Here is a 21,972-nt window from a genome sequence, read left to right on the forward strand (position 1 = left end):
TTGGTTTGATGATGCTTCTGCCTGCAAATCTTTACTGCCATCTAATGGAACACATGCACTGAAAACAGATTTTTCCAACATACAAAGACTGAGGGTAATGTACAGTTACCTGTGCGGGCAGTTTGCCAGCATTGGTGGGCTTGCTTGTGGACCAGGCGAGTGTGTGAGCAGAGCCACAGGCCACCCTGTTGATCTTCTTCCCCTGCAGCGCCGCCACCAGCCGTGGTCTCTGGATGGCATTAGTGGTCCCGTCTCCAAGTTGGCCCTCATCGTTGTCGCCCCACGTGTACACTTCTCCTGAGCCAAACACAAAAGCTTTCGGTCAAGCTGCAATGCAACCCAACATAACTGAACTTTTGGGGGCTCAATGAAACCAGGGCTGAGTAGACAGCCAGTCAGACTGCTCAGTCACTCAGATAGCATCGACTAAAAAAATGTAACGTGCCCAAAACGATAGAGAAATGTTTTGCTATCACGTAATTGACATTACCATTACATCCCTACAGCAAAGAGAATGAACTGATCTTAAATGAATCAAATACATCTGAGGGCAAAGTGTATATAAAAGGAGGATGATTCATAAAATGTCCAGCCCTACCTTCCTCTGTGCAGCACACACAGTGCAGTGAGCCAGTAGCAATGGCGATGACCTTCTTTCCTTGGAGCCCCTGAACCTGTCTGGGTCGGCGGACGTGGTCGTCGGAGCCATGGCCCAGCCGATGGTAGTCCCCTTTCCCCCTAAAGACATGATACACACACAACTCAAGCATCTCGTCTCTATCAACAACAGTGATACAAGAGGCCATGACTGATCTACTCAGCACTCTGTTGTACATACCATGTGTACACTGCTCCAGACTTAGTAAGAGCCACAGAAAACTGAGAGCCACACTCCACTTTGACCACTCCGAGACCGGTGAGGGAGTCGATCTAAAAAAAAAAACAAGAAATTGAAAATTCACTGCACTTGGCAAAAAATGATTTTTACACTTCTGTTTTTGTATGTATCAAACAAACAAGTTATGACATGTCATCCGCTTGCTGCTTCCAGCCTTTCTGCTGAGGAAAGCTAAGGGTCTCCTGACTGTTGCTTTGAACTTAGTTCAATAAAAGGTATCCATTTTCTCATCTATATCTTGGCAAGAAAGTTAATAAGTGTATTTCCCAAAACGTCAAACTATTTATTTTACCTTGAATTACCACCAGGCCTAGGTTTATTTTTTTTAATTTTTTTAGATTCTTTTTTCTGCATTTTCAAGCTTTTATTGGATAGTACAGAGTTGAAGTGGGGAGACAGAGAGAGAGAGAGAGGGGGGGGGGGATGACCTGCAGTAAAGGTCCACGGGTCGGATTCGAACACGCGACCACTGCAACGAAGGCCGGAGCCAATATGGTACGCGCTCTATCCACTGCGCCACCGGAGCGCCCCAGGCCTAAGTTTCTAAGCTAGCATTTCATAACTAAGGATTCATTGTGCCTACACTAATCTTTCAAGAAACAGAAAATGCAGGAGACTCTTTTACTTAGCATGTAGTTTTCAACATACTCTCGGTCTCTTCCCGTGAAAATGAACTAGAGAAAAACACCAGTATAGTTTAAAGCAGGGGTTCTCAACCTTCTGCAAGCTGGGCCCCCCCAAAGCTGGGTCATTGCAGTTGGGCCCCCCCACCGACCCTGACAACCCCCCCCCCCCCCCCACACACACACACACACACACACACACACACACACACACACCACCCTACACAGATAGATAGATAGATAGATAGATAGATAGATAGATAGATAGATAGATAGATAGATAGATAGATAGATAGATAGATAGATAGATAGATAGATAGATAGATAGATAGATAGATAGATAGATAGATAGATAGATAGATAGATAGATAGATAGATAATCTATCAATTATTGTTATTATCACAAGGGCTAGGCCAGTGGCGCACCTTTGAGTTGAACATTGGGTTTAGGGTTGGGGTCCGGAAATTTCTTATATTTTAACGTTAAATTCTGGTGCACTTTAAAAGCTAATTATGAGATTGTATCAATGTTTTTTTTTTTTTTAATCTCCTTAGAAGAGAAGAAAATAGTAGCCTAAATAGAACATACACAGAATAAATTCTACAATAGGTATACCTGTTATGAAAAAGCTTCACAAAACAAAGTCTATGATCAATGGGAAACACTGCTGTCTGACAACCCAGTTCAGAGAATGTTTCAACTATTGAGTCTTGGATTTGGAAAGTGGCCAGATTTAGCTCAAAATGCTACCTGCGATTAATGTGCTGTGCAGCCTGAACGCGGAGTTGTGTGTGTCTCAGTGGCGATTCCAGGAAATTTTGACTGGGGGTGGCCAAGGTGGGCCACAGAGCTAGAGTGGGGTGGCCATCGCACCCCTGAATGAATAGCATGTGATATGCTGTACAACCAATTCAAAGATGATTTATAATCAGATTTTTTGTGTTTTTAACATGTAATCTAAGCATGCTGGTGCATTCTGGCGAAGATAATAAAGGAAAAAGTCAATATTTATTTCAGTTCAGATGAATAGTAAAATTAGCAAGACAACATAACTTGCTAGCAGCCAGATGCCTAACAACTGGACAGAGGGACGGACGACAACTAGCTTTTGACAAAATATCTTGCTAAAAAAATAAACCTTTATTTATGAAATTCTGCCCTAAGAACATGTTACACTTGCTAACTACAAACTTACATTTTTTTATTCAGATTTCAAAAATCTGCTGGGACACGTGCCCATACACGTGCATGGGTGGCACGCATGTCACAAGCACACTTATGCTGTTTTCAAGACCTTTGCTGACCAGAGACCAGTTCTAGTGGCCACAGTCCTACCATTAATTCAGTACTTGAAAATTGCAAACTGATCTCATATCAGTGGATTGGAGTGTTTGTGTGATGAACTTGGCAAATACCTATCAAAAAAAGTTAAGAAAGAAAAAAAAATGCATATCATCTCTGAACTAGGATACATATCAGGAAAAAAATTGAAAAAAAAAAAAAAAAAAAAAAAAATTAAGATTTTTTTTTTTTTTTTTTTTTCATCCCCCTCGCGCCCCCCCGGTAGAGTGTCCGCGCCCCCCCGGGGGGGCGCGCCCCACCGGTTGAGAACCACTGGTTTAAAGTGATGGATCTGCTGACCTCCGCCCTGTGTTAATAGCCTTACCTTCATGGGGATTTTGCAGCCATCACTGCCTCCCCTGCCCAATTTGCCGTAGTCCCCGTCACCCCAGGACCACACCATGTCGTCGTCTGTTAGACACAGTGTCTGGGCGTCCCCACTGCCACAGGCCACGTCGATGACCCTGTGACCCTGCAGTGCATCCACCTGGATAAAGCACACACACACACACACACCACCATCAGCTTAACCTCAACATAATTATCTGGGAAAGCCTTGTCGCAGTGAGGCCGAGGAAACCATTAGATTCCTGTCCATGCGCTGACACTGAGAGACATCTCCCTCAAGCACTGGTTGACATTTAGTTTTGTTGAGCTTCTGCCCTGGCAAACCTTGAGTGCACGCCGCAGTATTTTGAGTTGTGTAAGAAAAACTGAGCAAAAGGGGTGACTGACCAGCTTGGGTTTGAGCTGGTCCTCGCTGTCTCCATGGCCAAGGCGTCCGTAGCGACCCTTGCCCCAGGTGAAGAGCTCTCCACTGGCCGTGATGCAGGCGCTGTGTGCCCCTCCGGCTGCAACATCCACCACCTCCACTCCTCTCAGGGACTCGATGACGCGGGGGCGGTCACAGGGGCTGAAGGCAAGAGGAGATGCAGTTAGAATGAAAACAACAACACAGTTTGCTTTAGTCCTTAAATGAACAATATGTGACATTTTGGTTTGGTGCACTTTGGCGCTGACTAAAGGACTCCGAGTGTCACTACATAGAGACATGGGGCTTTTTGTTACGCCTCCCCTTCATAGACAAGCGCATTTGTTGACAAGCAGAGGGTTTTGAAGCCGGCAAAGACAGAATTGAGAAGCCCTTCGACTGAGAAGGTACATTAATATTACAAGACTTTGAACAGATATGACTCATGTGTCTACAGCCCGTTGTCTGCAAGTGGAGTAACTTAAGTTTATACGTATGCGTCACGTTTTTCAGCTGTTGACAACATGCCTATATACTGTGGGTAAGAGGCTACTTTGGAGAGGGTAATTTATTACACTCTAACATCACTTGAGATTGGTTTGTAGGTTTTACCAAACGTATAAAGCTACGTTGAAGATCGACCAGAAAGAGACACTTTTTGGCATAAAAGGCTTTTATTGGTTGAGTGACTGTTTGTATGCAAGCCTGAGACAGAACTTGGATAAGAGGGCTTTTACGCACTATAACTTTCATGGCTTTGTGTGTGTTATGAACTGAAAACCTGAAAGATGTCACGTGTTGTATGTGATGCAGTCCTGACCTCCTGTTCCCATGTCCCAGTTTCCCATCCTCAGCCTCTCCCCATGAGTAGACCTCCCCCTCAGAGGACAGGGCCAGGCAATGCTTCCCTCCAGAGTTTACAGCCACTTTCCTGATGAAGACGTGCTGGATGGACTCCAGTAGAGTGGGCACGGACACAGACTCTGTGCCTCCAATACCCAACCTGCCCCCAGCTCCATATCCTGTTGCATACAGCTGAGGATCAAGACAAATATAAGAGTGTTAAGATATATTACATTTTCCCGGAGGTTATCAAGATTCACGTTGCTTGTTGGGATGGATTACATCCAAAACAGTTGCAGTGTGAATAGGGTTGCAAAATTCCGGGAATTTTCAAAGTTGGAAACTTTCCATGGGAATTAACGGGAATTTATGGGAATTAACGGGAATTTTGGGAATTAACGGGAATAAACGGGAATTTACCAAATTTAAAGCCACCCAAATGCACTAAATTCTCCTAACTATGTTATTTCAGTCCAGGCAAACGTTCTAGACTGTAAAAAGCTATTTTTTCAACTAAGTTTTAATATATTTATGAACATTTAATTTCAAATCAGATTTTTTTCAAAGTTTATTGAGACACCCAACTTGATATCATATATTGATTTTTACTATACCAGGTTTACAGAGGCTTAAACTGTGATTTTACATATAGTTGGGGACAATATATTTTAGCAAAATCTTGACTAAAACAACCAGATTTTATGCAAGTACACTTGGCAAATTGCACTTAGCACACATCCTACTGCAGGGGTAGGGGAGAACGGGGTACTATGTCACACGGGTTGGTTTTCACAATCGTTATATCTCGGAACCAGAAGGCGCTGTCTGTGAAATTTTGGTATGTAAATATCCAGAATTGGGATAATAGTCTTCCTTGGAGTTATACTGCTGAATTTGAGGTGAGAGGACTGTTTGTGTTTTGTCAAATTGAAAATATTTAGCTCCTCAGTATTTTTCTTCTAGGCTTTGAAGAAGGCTTGTTACCCATAAAAAGTGTAAAGGGTAAAATATAGTTTAGAGTGTGGTTAGCAAGCTAATTAGTTGTCAGATGGTTGTTGGCCTTGATGCTAGCAAGAAATTCAAGTTGGGGTTGGTCGTCACATTTTTTGGGGGGTTGGTTGTCACATGTTATCCAAAGGCTGCAGCCAGAAAAGGAACCCAATAACGAAAAAAATTGTCACGCTGTATCCTCACTATATATCCTTCTCTGTATCCCCAGAGAAGGAAAGAATAGAGCAGGAAAAGGCAGCTAGCATGCAAAAGAAAAAAGGGCAAAAAAATCAAAACAACCCAGTGCATCCCAAACTAGACCAGCTGCCAAGGCTATAGTAAGTTATGTAGGCCTATTTGTCAACTTGACAATGCAATTAAACTTTCAAATTTAGTTCTACTTTCTTTACTTATTTTTAAGATTATTCCCATTAAGATAACATTGTGACAAACAATCCCATAGTGTTTGACAACCGACCCCTTGATGGGGTTGGTTGTCACAATGTGTAAGGGTGTCTTTGATGATTCATTTCTTACAATAAGATAGAAAAAGTTAGGGGTACACATTTCAAGCCAACACCTTAAGCTTCAATTTAATGTAGGAATGACTATTGAAAGATCTTTTAGGTGATGAGGAATTCTCACTAGAGAAAAAAGTGTGTCTACTTACCCCGTCCTCCCCTACTGAGGCCATGCCCCCTACATGCTCTGTGCATTCCTCCATCACATGGGGGGCATTTGACTTTATTTATTGAATGGTTGGGTTCAGACAGATGAATAATATTTAACTCAACATTCATCTTTTTCTTGTTAAGTGAAATTATTCATTGTTCATAAAATAATCAAAACTTGATAAAGTTCTTCTTACAAATGTAATGTTTTTTAATTTTATTATTTTGCATGCATGTATGCCTATGACCAAACATAGTGTTTAAATGTTTAGATTTATGTTTGGATGTGAAAAAATAATAATTTAAATTACCGACATTTAGTTCATTCCTATAATTTCCAATTTTGAATATTCCCAAAATTCCCGAGCGAAAGTTCCCGTGGAAAGTTTCCGGAAAGTTTCCGGTAATTTACCGGAAACTTTCCACCCCTTTGCAACCCTAAGTGTGAAGCATACACAGGTTGAGTTAAACACTACAGATGCATCTAAAAAAATGTAATGTCAAGAAAAAGTTTTTTTTTTCTGTAATTTAATTCAAAAAGTGAAACTTTCATATATTCTAGATTCACTACACACAAAGAAAAATGAATCTAGAATTAACATACTTTTCAGAAGGTTGACAATACTGTATTTCATGTAATATTCTAATATTTTGAGATACATTTTTTTATTCCATCAGCTGTAAGACGTTGTCATCAGACAAACAAATAAACATATTTGACAAAATGACATATTTCACTTTTTGTAAGGAATCTTGAATATATGAAAGTTTTACTTTTTTGAACGGACTTTTCCATGATATTAAAATGTTTTGTGATGCACCTCTATAACATCTAATATTAGGAGACAGACCTTTCCATCAGCGGTGACAGCAAACAGAGTCTGCTCCCCGCCGATCAGCTGCACTGGCCGCAGAGTGGCGAGTGCTTCGGTGGGCGTGGGCACTTTGACTTTGGCCCCCTCGATGCCCCCCAGTTGACCTCTGTGGTTGTGTCCCCAGCCGTAGATGGTGCCGCTCCCCCCGGCAGAGAGGGTCCAGTCGTCCGGCCGGCGGTTCATCCACTGGACCAGCTGCTCGTCGTGCTCTCGCTTGAACAAGTCGTGACTTTCGTGGAGGCCGTTCATGCTTTCATGATCTGCCATCAGCTCGCGGACTTTCTTGGTAACCTTCAAAAGGGAGTAGGAGAAACGGGAGGGAAACGGATTAAGAACATTCTCAGGTCAAAGTGTGACAAAGTAAAGAGAAGGCTGGCACAGACAGCACAGCCTGGCACTCTCACCTCATCCAGGAAGGGTCTCGGTAGAGAGTTTCTTTTGTCTAGAGCCACAGCCACTCTGGAGGCAGTGCAGTATCGGCGGAACCAGGCCCACTTATGGGTCTCAGCACAGCAGGGTAGGGTATCCAGCTCAAGATCACAGGCAAGCGCAACCAAGACCTTAACAACATTTATTTTGATTAGTCTTTGAGAGGAAAAAAACGCATGTAATGATCAATAAAAAAAAAAAATCCAATGCTCTCTTAACAAATGGTTCTAATGTGTTGGTAAAGAAATATTAGTGAGCACACCTTGAAAAATGGGCTATGAAGCAGCTGCTTGCCTCCCCTTACAATGGGGTCCTCATACTCATACTGCCTCTGCAGAGCCTCTGGGAGCCCCTTCACTAGAGCAGCCAGGGCACTGCCTGTGAAACTCTGAAAGAAAAGAAAAGACAATCAATCAATGAAATCATTATTAAAGCTTAAGCTATAGGCCTTTTTTTTTTACTAAATAGGGGCTTTTGGTTCTCCATTAAACATCCCTGTTTCTGTTTTGAAATTGGTACAGTTCTGAAAGCAGCACATGAATCACAGCAGAATAAGGTTGAACACTGCAGAAGACACCATATGAGGTGAAGTGGACAAAATTAGCTGGTGGAGCGGAAAGCAAATTTATAATAGTGAGTCTCAATTACATATATTACACTGACAACAAGTTTAAGTAGTATACAAAAACTAAATGAACAAAAATGTTGCAATCTGTAATGTATTACTCCAATAGTTGTCATGTAAACAAAGGCAAACATTCTATAAATGATCATTATACAATACATACGTAATAAATGTTTCAGTTAAGCTGCAATCACACTGTCCTCACCATAGAGCGAGCCTCGCCTTCACTGTCACCCAGCAGTCTGTTTATGTTGATGGACTGGCCGTACTCTGTGGTCAGGAGCTTTCGTAGCCTCTGAAGAGCCCACATCCTGTGTCCAGCAGCTGGACAAAATACATCGTGAAAAAATCATCCATTTTTAAAGGAATCAACTACACTTAGATATTAAATATATTATATTCATTTAAAAAAAAATGCTTTAATTTGGACAATAGTAAAAACGGTGTTGTACCTAGTGCACTGAGCTGGGCACAAGCAGCAAGGGAAGCAGCTAGGCGAGGCACAATGCCCCTGTTAGAGGCAAAGCTGAGCCTGAAGTCCAGCAGACAGGTGACCAAGTCCATGGAGGGGCAGGACAGGATACAGCGATCAGACAGCAAGTCTTTGGGACCTAGGGGAGAGACCGCAAAAAGGCTCAAAGTCACAAACCTGGGCTGTGTGTGTGTGTGTGTGTGTGAGTGTGTCAATCTAAAGTCAGTATTCTGTTGTACACATTTGATGCAGCAGCTCACCGGCAGCAGGCATGATGGGGTAGACAGTGAAGCGCCAGCCCCAGCCATTGACAGAGCCATCACTGGTGAATTTCCATTTGAGTTCATCTCCAGGGATCCTTAACTCGCTGGACCAGTCAGACCACTCCCGACCTGAAAGAAAAAACACACACAGCACACCCCCACGTTAATTTTTTGTATTCATTGGCATACGCTCAATGACAATTTAGTTTTCCGGTCTTCCTGTCTTCACCTGATCTGACAGAGACAATCCTATTGGCTCCATCCATGATTGTTAAAGGGTCGTGGCGTCTCTCAGTTGAACATTGTCGGTCAAACTCTATCCTTAGACCCTCAGCACCTAAACATGAAACAAAAAATACAAGTCAAAATGGTCTCCAGCACACATCCTGAAAATTGTTCATTGAAGTTGCTCTAGGTAAAAAAACATTCCACTGTCTAACCAGTGTAAAGGCCTTTGCACAACGGGCTTGTTTATTTTGTGCGATTTATTTGTCCGTAAATATAATTACCGAACATGCAGAGTATATAAGCAAGAGGCAAGTTTAAAAAATATATAATAAGTTGAAATAAGTAAAAGTATGTCCCAATTGTATGCTAACTAAATACTTTTTTTATGATCAGCTATAGTACTGTAGAGCAAGTGTAAAATAAAGAATGCATCCGTTTTCCATTTTTACCTGGGATCTTGACAGTGCCACTGGTAGAGGTGTCATCTGTGTACGGATGGCTGCTCTCCACTACTACTGGCTGGGAGGACAGACGGCCGCTCTGGGAGTCTGTGGCAACGTCTTCTAACTCAGTGACACACAACTCCAGCAGCATGTCAGCAACCTGCACAGCACACAGACCAGGAGATGTCAAATGTTAGCAGCAGACGTCTCTTTAAAAACCACAAGGCCTAAGCATGTTTAAAAACAGGAGAGTGTAAATCACCTGTGGATACGCTGTACCCATGCCAGACAGCACAGCAGACAGCACCTCCTTGCCCTTGTCCCCGGAGCGACAGGACACTGCCAGCTTGAGCAGGTCCACCATCACACGGGTGTCATCAGGAACAAGCAGACTGGTGAACTCATCAAGGTACTGGGGCTCTGGACCCACCACTTTACTCTGGCTCTCTGAGTCCTGAAGATGGATCACAAATCAAAAGAAAATGGCCGAGTTAGGTTACAAGATTGCTGGGGTTAATGGCTTCACCAATCACGTGTGCTCAGTTAGACCGACCTCTTTGGTCTTGGTCATGGTTTCAGCTATGATGCTGGCTGCTCCGGGGTCATCGGTGACGGGGATGAAGGGACGCGACGAGGCACCAGAGGCCGAGGGAGTCATGGCCGATGATGGGGTGACGGCTTCGTCTGATGAGGGAACCTGCTCACACACACACACACACACACACACACACACACACGGTAAAGCCACGTTCACACAGTTACACATCTTTCCAAATTGTGATTGTCTTTTAACATCAGCTTATGCAGGAACTTTATTTGAATCCAATATTATTTTCCTTTCGAGTGATATGATGTTATACATCCAGTATTCATTCACAATAACTGGAATATCAAATGATTAATTCTAAATGTAACGTCTTGGGGAATATTATAAGGCAAATATGGAATACACGGAAACCTTATAATCGGTCTTAAATGTATGTTTACTACTTTACAGTTTGTTAATTTGAGAACCGCCAAGGTCTTTTGAAGAGCAAGATTAGTATTAAACAAGGGAAAAAATATCTTTACACTAGAATCCTTAAAGGCCTACTTCACCGGTTGGAATATGAAGGTGTATTGAACTCGGAGATCCTATGTGTATTTCTCATGTGATGTCACAGAAAGAGAAATGTAAGGTTAGACAGTGAGACCATAAAACACTCTTTCTGCCTATTCTCAGGCTAGGATGATCCGATTTCATTTTTTTTTGCACATTTATACTTCATAGGATCTCCGAGTTCAATACACCTTCATATTCCAACCGGTGAAGTAGGCCTTTAAGAGTTTTATAAAATTGATTTTATGACTTATTGTGAAGTCTCTGTGACTGCAATCAAATTATGAAAAAATGCATCTACAAAATAAGAAAATGGTCATTTTCTAAACTTTCATGATAATTTTGGTGTTTGGAAAAGTCCAAAGAAGAGCCACAGTGAGCTGTTGGAGGTGTGCTGCTCCTCATTGAACTCCTCAGAGAGGAAACCAGATTTACTGTGAACTGCTGTTTAGAAAACTTTGTCCTGACTCCTGACCAAAGCCCTGTGAGAATTTCTGCTGTTTGCAAGTTAGATTTAAATATAGTTTGCTGATGGTTGCATCTACACACCTGGTCATTATGGGGAAAAGAACGTCCCCATTGCATGGTTACAGCAATAAATCAGCACAAGTAAATGCAGGTGAGGCAGCGCTTTTATGACAACAAAAAACCCAAAGAGCATGGGAAACTTTAAACAGACAGGGTTAGTTTGAATTGTATGTGTAATTGTTAAGTGTCATTAATATACAGTAATAATAACTTTGTGAAGTATGTGTATCCTCTTAAAGACCTACTTCACTGGTGGAAATATGAAGGTGTATTGAACTGTGAGATCCTATGTAGTATAGATGTGTGTAGTATAGGATTAAAAGGACTGGGCCAAAGGAAGACTGAGGGAAGAAAAACCTCATTCATTAAAGTATGCCATCATAGTGATTTTATAATGATAGACCGCTAGTTCCGTATAGGTTAAGTATTCCTTTAATAACAAAATAAAAAAGTGTTATTTGTCCCCCCCCCCAGTATTTATTTTATCCTACCCAAAGGGCAGGCAAAAAATGTTAGACTTTTTGTAAAGTTCAACGTTCAATACTTTGTTGGTTGAATACCATACTTATTTTGAGAATCTTAAATGAATGAATACTACTACATAATACGGTCTCTCACCTCTCCCTTCTTGTCCTGCCAGGGGTTGGGGCTGACTCGCTCCTCGGCTTGGGGCAGGACAGGTGGGCCTTCTTCATCGCTCACACTGGAGGAGGACGAGGAGTCAGACAGGGGGACGGGGGAGCTGGCAGGACACTCTGATGGCAGGATCATACTGGCCGGCATCAGAGCCCCAGCTATCGCATCCCTAGAGGGGGGAAAACACAACATGTCCTGTCAACAGTTCTACCAGCAAATGACAATTACCGGGGTTCCCAGTCAGCAGATTCAACTATTCAGAGGTCATACACGCTCTCATTTCATCGTGTTCAGAATTCATGCCTCAGTAAGGGGGGTGGGAGGGTGCCCCTCATCTCTAGTTTGTAAATGCAGCAATTAGGATTTTAACAAGCGATAAACAAACAAAGTGGTTAACCTATCCTACTCTATGTACAATGGAACTGTACATGTAGAGACAATTCAAAGGATTCACTGATCAGATGTATGTGGCTTCTGGCTACATTACGGACTTTTGATCCTTTATTCTTGGCCAAGGTCGCCCTGACCGTCCAACGATCAAAATTTAAATATTAACGTCCCCAAAGCATCAAAGTCTGAGACACTTTACCTGATTTGTAGATGGTGTGTGTACTTTAATATATTGTAATGTTGCTTGATTTGCATGTAGTGTGTCTTTGTTGTTATTTTTATAGGCACAGAGCTATTCCCTGCTTTGATGCCTTTCCAAAACATTTTGTTGACTTGTTTTCAGACATTTTGTCCAAATAGCATGTCATTTTGGCTTTCCATTTGAAGGTAGAGTGAGTAGCGCAAAATGAAATGTATATTTATTTAAAAAAAACTAAAAAAGGGTGTTTAAATTGGACAAAGGTCCTTAGCTGGACCCGAACTGCGTGTGTTGCAAGATAAAAGTTGTGCATCGTAGCCTTCCGACCAACCAGGGAGAGCTCATGTAGACCACATACCTTGCATACATGATCTGGAGGGCTGACAGCACATGAGACAGAGCCTGCTGTTTGGCCGAGTTGCCATCCAGGCTGAGCAGGATCTTGGCCAGAGAGGGTCGATTAGACTTCACGCTGCTCTGTCCGCTCAGCTTGTTGTTCACTGCTGATGAGTCACTGTCTGACTGGACGCCTGTGGTGTACAACATCACAACAAGCAGACACACTGTTACTGTTACTGAGGGGAAGCACCCTGAACCAGATCCGCTCGTTATTAGCCCGTTTCAGAGCTTTCACTGCCAGTAGAATCAGCCCTGCAGTTCCAGTTCAACCTTGTGCCACCTCTTGATCAGAAAAGTAACGGATGTCCGCTGTCTAGACCTACAGATGCTGAGTGCCCATGTCGCCTATTGACTATCGCTTCCGCAGCTGTGCATGCAATGTTTCACAGCTGGAGAAAATTCTTTCATTTAGCTGACAACATGTGGAGAAAAAGCTATCCTTTTACTTGGGCCAGGGATACTTCGACATATGGCAGGAGGTAGGGTTTGAACCGGCGACAACCCCTGCAAACATTGGCAGACCACTCTACCTCCTTAACCATGGTAGCATAAAGGAGTATAGAAAGTGATTGCAAACTACCTTAATGCCAGCTTTAATTATGTCATAAGCATGCTTAAAATGATGTGTCAAATCCTATCAAATGCAAATAATTGACTAAAACATCCCTTTTCTGAGTTATGAATGTCGCTTAAGCTAAGATATTATTCATCATGAACAATAGTTATTTGGACAATAATTCCATAACTGAGCCCAGAAGACATTTAACTTTGATTTTTCAAGATTTAATTCCAAAACCTCTCTTTTAGCCATTTGATAAATAAATTCACTGGTCTGACAGTGACTTAACAGCTCCCCATTGTGGACAATCATTCTGCAGTCTGCTAAACATATACAGTACCGTAGATCTAAGATTGGGTAGGTGAAAGTGTGCTAATGGGCTGCAGGAAATGCAGGATTACCTAAATAGGATGCTCCTAGGGAGTCTCTAGCCGTCTGGAATAGTACTGGCTCATGAACCGAGGGCGTGGTGACATCCACAGTGGTCCAAGCTACGCTGTGTGAGGAGCCACAGGCCACTCGAGTGATCTTCTGTCCCTCCAGACCCTGCACCAGGGTGGGCTTCCTGTTCACTGTAGTGGTGCCGTTCCCCTGCTGTCCGTGGTCGTTGTCACCCCATGCAAACACCTGACACAGAAAACAAAACATGAATGGTTGCGGTTTGTTTTAAAATAGAAAGTTATCGGAATTTTCCATTCCATTAGATAAAACAGCTGAAATGTGTTTGAACATTTGTGATCGGGACAAAAGCCACGCTACAAACAATAAAGGCTTCGCTCTAAACGCTCAATCTTAACAGCCTCTCAAAGTGGTAAAATATTGAGTAGCTGTCTCTCATCATTAGAAGTTATGAGCTCAGCTAACATTATTACATTTGTTCAGAGGAAGTATTATACAAGATAAAATAAAATGTGTTACGGCAAAGGTCAGAAGTGCCAGGAAAAGTAGAGTGAGAGTCGATAAATAAACTCCCACTACAGAGTGGTGAGAGGAAGTCACACATCTGGAACAGTGCCATGGCAGTAAATGAGCCGAGTGCCTCGACGATGTTTATAATACTACTGGAGTTCAGTACAAACCTGTCCTGTCTCTGTCACAGCCAAACAGTGTAGAGCTCCCACAGCAACGTGGACAATCTTTTTGCCTCTCAGTCCCTCCACCATCTGGGGCTTACGCACATGGACATCGGTGCCGTGGCCCAATCGGAAATAGTCGCCTTTGCCCCTGTTTGGAAAGAAAACCTGTGAACATTCTCTGGAAAGAGAAAAGCACAAATGCTGTATGGTGACCTAGAGTTATTGTATCTCACCAGGTCCACACAACTCCAGATTTAGTGAGAGCCAATGAGAACTGTGCTCCACATTCAATCTGGCAGACACCCTGCCCGTTGAGCCTCTCAATGTTCTGGGGGATGTTGCAGCCCTCGCTGCCTCCACGACCCAGCTTCCCAAAATCCCCATCACCCCAGGAAAACACCAATCCTGGCAAAAATTTAAAAAATAATATAGATTACAAACTTGAAACGGAAACATATCTATCGAAGTCATGTTCTACCCGAGTTTTAAATATATTTTGTGGGGTCTTCATTGGGAGGGAGAACAGTTCTGTTTACATCAAAAGGTTTCTGACCTAAATTTACTGTCTTAAATAGTGACATACAAACAACACTGGAACTCAAACACAAAATACATTCAAGCATGTTAACCAAAAAAATACCTTCGTCAGTGAGGGCCAGAGTTTGAGCATCCCTGCTCCCACAAGCCACCTGGACAACACGGTGTCCCAGAAGCACTTTAACCTAGATGACAAAGACATGGCAACAATGAGTACATCGTCTTTTTTTTACAAAACTTCAGATTGTATATAGATTCACTGCAGAAAAACAGTCAAAAAACAAATCAAGTTCTACATGATAAAGTGAGATACTAGGGAGTATTTGTCTTACTTTAGGGCACTTAACAATGGTGTTAAAAGTTGAACATTTCGGCAGTGCTATTTATCTATCTCTGAGATACTAGGCTTAACCATCACAATGCCTGTAAAGTAAAGAAAGAAATGAGGTAGGATATTCACACGTACCAGTTTGGGCCTCAGCTGAGTGGTGTTGTCCCCATGTCCAAGGCGGCCATATTCTCCCAGACCCCAGCTGTAAAGCTCCCCACTGGAGGTGATGGCTGCACTGTGAGAGCTGCCACAGGCGATGTCACGTATGCGCTTGGTCTTCAGTGCCTCAATCAACCGAGGCTTGTCACAATTCCTTCAATTAAAAATCATACTTTACTTTAATCGCATCATTTGAAAAAATGCTTTTGATTGACAAGTTGGCATGGTGAACAAGTATTGACTTTAAGTATAACAACAATTAAGCTATAAATAAAGGGACCGCCATCAAGACATATGATAAAAAGCCTGGAATTTAATAATTAACTTGATGTATGTCCCCACTCAAAGAAGTCAGAGAAGGCATAGATATGATATGATACAACCAAATGTTTCTCTCTAGGAACATACATCCTACTGAAGTGTCCTAGTTTGCCGTCGTCTCCCTCTCCCCAGGAGAAGACCTTGCCGTCCACAGTCAGGGCCATGGCGTGGCGTCCCCCAGAATGCACTGCGACCTTCTTCACCACGTAGTTACTGAGTGCAGTGATCTGACGGGGGATTGGGATGGTCCCACTGGTCAGGCCCAGGCCCAGTCTGCCATTAGTGGCCTCTCCACACGCGTAAATCTTCCCCTCAACAGTCACTGCAACAGGGACGCAATTGTTTACATACATCACATGTTATATACAGCAATATAAAATATATACTCCAATTTCACCAATGTGACTCACCTGCAAAGAGGCTTTTGGAACCACCGGCCACTTGTACCACATTGAGCCCAGAGAGAGTTTCAGAGAAGGAGGGCACCTTGATCTGAGAAGGAAACAAACTAAACTGAATATAGAATGCAGCATTTTGAACCAGAGGCTCGCCCCAAGGACGTGTCTGCTCCCCTCTGCTGTACATTCTCTAGAACCACAGCCTCAAATGTGCTTATCATACAGTCAATGTTTACATGTTCACAAGACAGAGCATGGGCCTGTGTTGCAGGGGTAACTTGTGGAAAGTAATTTAGTCACTTGGCACTTTGGAGACATAACAATTAGCTTCTAAAAACATGTATATACAGCAATGATACAAATGAATTGCTAAGCATAGCATTTTATATCATTCTGAAAGGGGCAATCATTCTGCATTACGAAGAAGTTTACTTTTGATACTAGAAGTACATTTCACGACTAATACTTACACACCATAATTAATTGAAATACTGTTTACTTGTAATAGAGTATTTTTACAGCACAGTGTTGCAACTTTCACTTAAGTAAAGGATGTACATTCTTCCCTTCATCACTGATTGGGGGAAATGATACGTGGTTTTGCACATTATGGGGAAAACTATACTAATGGTAAAAGCTCATACAATTTCAAAAATAGCAACAAAAAGTTGAGAATCAAACAATGTTGTATATGAACATGTTAAATGGCTTTCTCTGGGAAAAAATAATGACACTCACATTTTCAGGTCATAACTACCTATGTTGCTTTTTTATGGAGAGAGGAATGTTAATTATACATTTGGCCATGGACTAGATAAGGATTTGGTAATAGAAACCTAAAGCAGCACCTTTGATCCCTTGAGTCCCCCCAGCTGGTCCTTGTCGTTCAGCCCCCAGACAAACACTTTGGTCCTGATGGTGGCTGCAGACTCCAAACCCGATGACTTCTTCCGAGCAAAACTAACGGACAAAACACAAACAACAAACAGTGAGATCCTGGATATGAATGGACACTTCATCTTCATTTGAATGTTAATGTCTTTATTGCTCGAGACTAAAAAAAAAAACAGCACAGTCGTGTTGAAGTAAGCTATATCAGGTCATGTACAAAACGGATATATCCAACACACTCTTAATATAGCTTAACCATGGTAACTCTTCATAAAGGCATTAAGCCATGTAACTGAGGATACACATACAAATCTATTCAGCTCTATATCCTCTATTTACTGGATCAATCTTCAAAAATGCTGTAATACAGATGATCTGATTGGCTTGAATCAGTGAAAACCTACAACCACACCGAACATATTTCCCCTCAATGGATCCAGCACTGTCATACTGTACCTCCCAGTGGCAGTTTTGTCATCGTCCTCCTCTTCATTGTCAGATGCCAGGAAAGGGACCGTGGCCAGGTCTTCATCCTCAGCTCTGATGCGTCCCACAATGCCCAGGCCGTGGATCTTACAGTCTATACCCGAGCTGCGGCACTGCTTGATGGCGATCTCTATGTATCTGTGATACTGACAGGAACATATCCGTCAAGTTATTACACTGCTACTTTTTTTGAGGCAAAAACATAAAAAAATAATACTTAGAAGTTAATGTAAAATGTCAATGTCTTCACCAACCAACCTCAGTGCAGTCGCTAAGTAGCAGGACAGTGGTGTCAGTGGGATTGATGTTTATACTCTTCAGCTCAATTAAGTTGTTCAAGGAGCTTCCACCTGTATATGAAGAATAAAACAATTACGTATGGGGATAGAAGTTGATTTGATGGAACATTTGCAAGTGAAGAGGTTGGCAGTGATACGGCTAAAATCACCACCAAAAAACACCACACTATTAAAATATCTGTTGCCTATTTGGTGTTAGTTTTAGTTGTGTGAGCAAAACATTTCTAAATGCTGCTTAGATCAATTATCTACTGTACATGGGGTTAGCCAGACTAGTAAACTTGTAAAAGAAGAAAAAGATAAATTGAACTCACCTGACACCACGACTAGTGAAGGCATGTAGCTGCTGTCCGCCGGGTCCACTACCATCTTCAGTCTGTGGACGAGAACGTCCGTGAAGAGCTCCAGGCGAATCCAGTGCTGTACAGCAAAGAATGACAACAACCATTGTCAGCTCATGCATTGAGACTAGTAAAGCTAAACTAAATAGACATGTAATCCGGTTTATTAGAATATGCAATTCAATCCCTTGCCTTTCCCTGCGAGCCTGAGGACTGCCAACACTGATCACTGCAGTCGATGAGGCGTAAGGCCTGGTTAACAGACGATGAGACGTTGAGGCTCTTGACAGCACGAGACCAATCATCGATGAGCATCCCGCGCTGGCTGCTGTGGTGCTTCTTCAGCTGTTTCCCTGAGCGGCCGCAGAACGCTGGAGACTGGCCTACATTTAGGGGGAAAGATCAAGAGATAGGTTTACACACTTGCACATCAGGGCTGAGAAATTCGTAATCGTAATATTGATTTATGTACTGTATGTATGCGATCTCATTTCTAAATGATGACGATTCACTCGCTCAAATTCCCCTATGAATTAAAATCATGCTGAATTTTCACCTATTTGCCTTGGATTGGTTCCATCTGCTATATAAATGGCAATCAACTACCCAATGTAAAAAAACAAAAACAAGCTATTAATTTACTATACACACAAACACCACAATAGATGTTCTAATATGACAGTGTTCCTCCTTGAAGCCCCAAAATGTGTGTACTGTAGACTTATGTTCTTAACCAAGAAGCTTTAAATACAGTGGTTGGTGGTCCAAACGGACTGGGTGCTAGGTTTGATTTATTTATATTATGAATTCTAAAGCTGTTACTTTACATTCAATGTTTCAGTAAATGTTTTTTGTTGAAAAAGCAAGAATTGTATGAGAGAATCGTGATATAGATTCTTGAGGAGAAAATAGTGATTCAAATGTGTGCGAGAATCACTATTTTCTCATCGGTGCATGTGCCACTCTATCCTCTATCCTGGGTGAATGTGTGACTCACCAGGCTCGTTGATTCTGCCAAAGGAATGCCTGGGGTTGTGTTTGCGGGTCTTGAAGCAGTTTTCACAGAAGTCAAAGTCGTCACAGTTCCTGCATTTGAACCTGGGGCCGTTGATAGGGAACATCTGACAGCCATCACACCTGCAGACAACACAGGTTGCATTAGAACAACATGTGCATAGTTCATTGGGCGGATAGAAACCTTGAACATGTCCGTACCTCACTCCAGGATGAACACTGGGCACCAGTTCCATTTCAGACAACAGGCCGGTCCAGTGGGACTGCTGGGGAAAGTCTACTATCACATCCTTTCCATTGGCACTGAAAGCTAAAACAAACCATTAAGCCCCATTAGTACAGAAAACAGTGGATCCAGCTAACAGCACCTATAATAGGGGTAGTTTGTTTGGATTATAAAACAGAATAAAATGAGAGAAGATACTTCATTTTAAAGCTACAAGAGAATAACCTACCTTTCACAACCCCAACACTCCTGTGAGTGACGGAGCCCCATTTGTACTTTGGCGTGGTGACCGTGGGTTTCACCCGCACTTTGTCTCCAATCTTTATATGGGACGGAGAACTTTGTGGTGGGAATCCTGGGGAAAGCGAACAATAACCAAATTAATGTCATAAGAGTGAGGAGGAAAATATGCTTCTTATCAAACCTAGCATCCGATCACATTAATGATAACACAATCTTACCAAATAGCTCGATGTGGATGTAGCGCACCCAGTACGTCCCTCCTTTCTGCTGCCAGTCACACTGCACGTTCAAGTCATGAAGGCCATCTCTGTCCAGCTTGATCACTTTGCCCACATCTCCGTCATACACTTCCTCATACGTTCTGCAGCACTTCACCATCATCCCCACCTACACACAATGTCAGAGGTCTGTCAGACTTATGACACGTTGTCTTACCGTTTACAAAATAAATAAAAGCTTTCAAAGTGTGTCGCTCTTACCTGAATGTTCTCTCTCACATACACGGCATAGTCATCATTGCTTTGGAAATCTGATCTCTTCTTAAATGTCTGGCTTTCAGTCACCACTGCACCTGGAGGCTGATGAAAGACGCAGGCAATTATTACACAGAAAAGCCATTATCGATTGAGTCAGCCTCATCATTGAGTGAGTGGTGAAAGAGAAAAGTAATGTACCGCGGGGAATGTGGGCTCGGCCTCCTCCAGCTCCTCCAGCACCTCTTCATCAGAGTATTCGTCTGACACAGTGTCCGCGTCAGACAGCTCAGTGGCGGGAACCTCTGGATGGTCCAGCAGCCAGCCCACCAGAGCCTCAACACCTGATGTATACACTCAATTATTTTTCCCAATCTCAAAAAACAATATATAGTGACACAAACATAGCAAACACATTTCTGCAGTCTAAGCTAGTTCTAGTGAAAGATCACAACAAAACACATCTGTTTAGATTAGCATGTCATCCACCTTTTCCACCCTCATTTTACGTGTTCTATGAAATGTTTTAACAATGTATTTGTTTTGCTTTAACTTATTTTTTTGTAAGGCATCATGAAAGGTGCCGAAAAATCAAATGTATTATCGTTATTATTATTTTTTACAGAACCTGAAGGTTTCAAGAGCCAGTATTCCAAGGCATTCAAACAATCCGGTTGGTGTCATATGCAACTATACCTGGGACACCAGAGGCACTGCCTGTAGTTCCAGACAGCGACTTCAAGGCATACTCGATGTTTTTGCGTGGGAAGCCCATCTCCATGAGCTGGACCACTATGGGTAAGGGAGGCACAGGGGAGGTCTTCTGCTTCTTCTGTTTAGGAGGGCGGACGTGCTGCACGGTGACGGGCGTGGTGGCCTCACTGGAGCTGCTCTCCTCAAACAGCGGAGAGGACGGGTGGGCAGATTCCACGGCCAGATACTGACACACTGCCAGAGCTGCAGCCTATATATACACACACACACACACAGCGAATACATCAAAACTAATATAAGAAAATAAGAAAATCTCCTTGCGATCCACTACCTGTCCGTACTGTGTGTGCACTGCAAAGAAATCCAGTGTTAATACTAGTGGTGGGCCGTTATCGGCGTTAACGTGCACGTTAACGCAAGACTCTTATCGGCGATAAAAAAAATATCGCCGTTAATCTCTTATTCCACCTCCTGTTCGGCTCAGGGGAGATAATAATAGCCGGGGGCCGTTGTTGACACTTGAGGAGCCTTTATTCTCTCACACACCCGCCGCTCTCTCTCTCCATCACTTGCCCACGACACAATCGGGTATTGGAACGCAGGGTGGGTGTGTGTGGCCACCGGTCGCCACGTGACTATAAGTTTCCAAGTTTTAAACACTTCTATCTCTTCAACGTCACCGTACCCGAATCCTAAATATCCCCTTAGCAGACGCTATATTTCATCGGGGGGAAAACTTTGTTTTGCGCCACAGTTCGGCCGTAATGCTGCTGCACACACACACACACAGACACAGACACAGACACAGGCGCACACACACACGCTGCATGTCAGAGAGGGGCGCTACCAAAAAGACGAGAGGAGCGGTTGGAGCAGTTGGAGCGTTTAGAGACACATGCGTGCACATTTATTTACATAAAATCGCAATCGCAGTCATTTGTGCAGTTATGTAAAATGTTTCACTAAGGAAAATTACAGAAAAAGTAACGCACAGTGACTTTGATGAGTAACTTTAATCTGATTACTGGTTTGGAGATAGTAACGCGTTAGATTACTCGTTACTGAAAAAAGAGGTCCGATGCCGGTAACGCGTTACTAAGTAACATCTTGTTGAACATTATTTATTTTCATCACCAATTATCATAGTAGAACAGCTTCCTCAAGCAGTTTGTGATGCATGTTGGAAACAGGAGATGAGCC

General features: G+C 42.6%; 1 protein-coding gene across 3 annotated transcripts in view; it reads right to left on the reverse strand.

Moving 5' to 3' along the window:
- Nucleotides 1-21,972, reverse strand: part of herc2 (HECT and RLD domain containing E3 ubiquitin protein ligase 2) — a 59,118-nt gene that overhangs the window by 9,070 nt on the left and 28,076 nt on the right. For all 3 annotated transcript variants that reach the window (XM_080033118.1, XM_080033117.1, XM_080033116.1), the window contains exons 46-82: nt 20,755-21,022; nt 20,260-20,402; nt 20,065-20,163; nt 19,804-19,972; nt 19,572-19,697; nt 19,318-19,426; nt 19,100-19,239; nt 18,295-18,485; nt 18,076-18,181; nt 17,721-17,812; nt 17,433-17,608; nt 16,934-17,045; nt 16,098-16,179; nt 15,775-16,009; nt 15,343-15,520; nt 14,980-15,061; nt 14,573-14,744; nt 14,343-14,487; nt 13,665-13,890; nt 12,664-12,835; nt 11,699-11,885; nt 10,007-10,150; nt 9,716-9,907; nt 9,460-9,613; nt 9,012-9,119; nt 8,780-8,911; nt 8,500-8,658; nt 8,253-8,371; nt 7,685-7,810; nt 7,398-7,553; nt 6,970-7,284; nt 4,435-4,649; nt 3,599-3,776; nt 3,189-3,350; nt 839-930; nt 599-738; nt 110-297 (exon numbers count right to left, since the gene is read on the reverse strand). In XM_080033118.1, the coding sequence (XP_079889244.1) occupies nt 110-297; nt 599-738; nt 839-930; nt 3,189-3,350; nt 3,599-3,776; nt 4,435-4,649; nt 6,970-7,284; nt 7,398-7,553; nt 7,685-7,810; nt 8,253-8,371; nt 8,500-8,658; nt 8,780-8,911; nt 9,012-9,119; nt 9,460-9,613; nt 9,716-9,907; nt 10,007-10,150; nt 11,699-11,885; nt 12,664-12,835; nt 13,665-13,890; nt 14,343-14,487; nt 14,573-14,744; nt 14,980-15,061; nt 15,343-15,520; nt 15,775-16,009; nt 16,098-16,179; nt 16,934-17,045; nt 17,433-17,608; nt 17,721-17,812; nt 18,076-18,181; nt 18,295-18,485; nt 19,100-19,239; nt 19,318-19,426; nt 19,572-19,697; nt 19,804-19,972; nt 20,065-20,163; nt 20,260-20,402; nt 20,755-21,022 (5,790 nt within the window). The remainder of the gene's footprint in view (nt 1-109; nt 298-598; nt 739-838; nt 931-3,188; nt 3,351-3,598; nt 3,777-4,434; nt 4,650-6,969; nt 7,285-7,397; nt 7,554-7,684; nt 7,811-8,252; nt 8,372-8,499; nt 8,659-8,779; nt 8,912-9,011; nt 9,120-9,459; nt 9,614-9,715; nt 9,908-10,006; nt 10,151-11,698; nt 11,886-12,663; nt 12,836-13,664; nt 13,891-14,342; nt 14,488-14,572; nt 14,745-14,979; nt 15,062-15,342; nt 15,521-15,774; nt 16,010-16,097; nt 16,180-16,933; nt 17,046-17,432; nt 17,609-17,720; nt 17,813-18,075; nt 18,182-18,294; nt 18,486-19,099; nt 19,240-19,317; nt 19,427-19,571; nt 19,698-19,803; nt 19,973-20,064; nt 20,164-20,259; nt 20,403-20,754; nt 21,023-21,972) is intronic.

Source organism: Ammodytes marinus (genome assembly GCF_949987685.1).
Source record: "Ammodytes marinus genome assembly, chromosome: 8".
NCBI classification, from domain to species: Eukaryota; Metazoa; Chordata; class Actinopteri; order Uranoscopiformes; family Ammodytidae; genus Ammodytes; species Ammodytes marinus.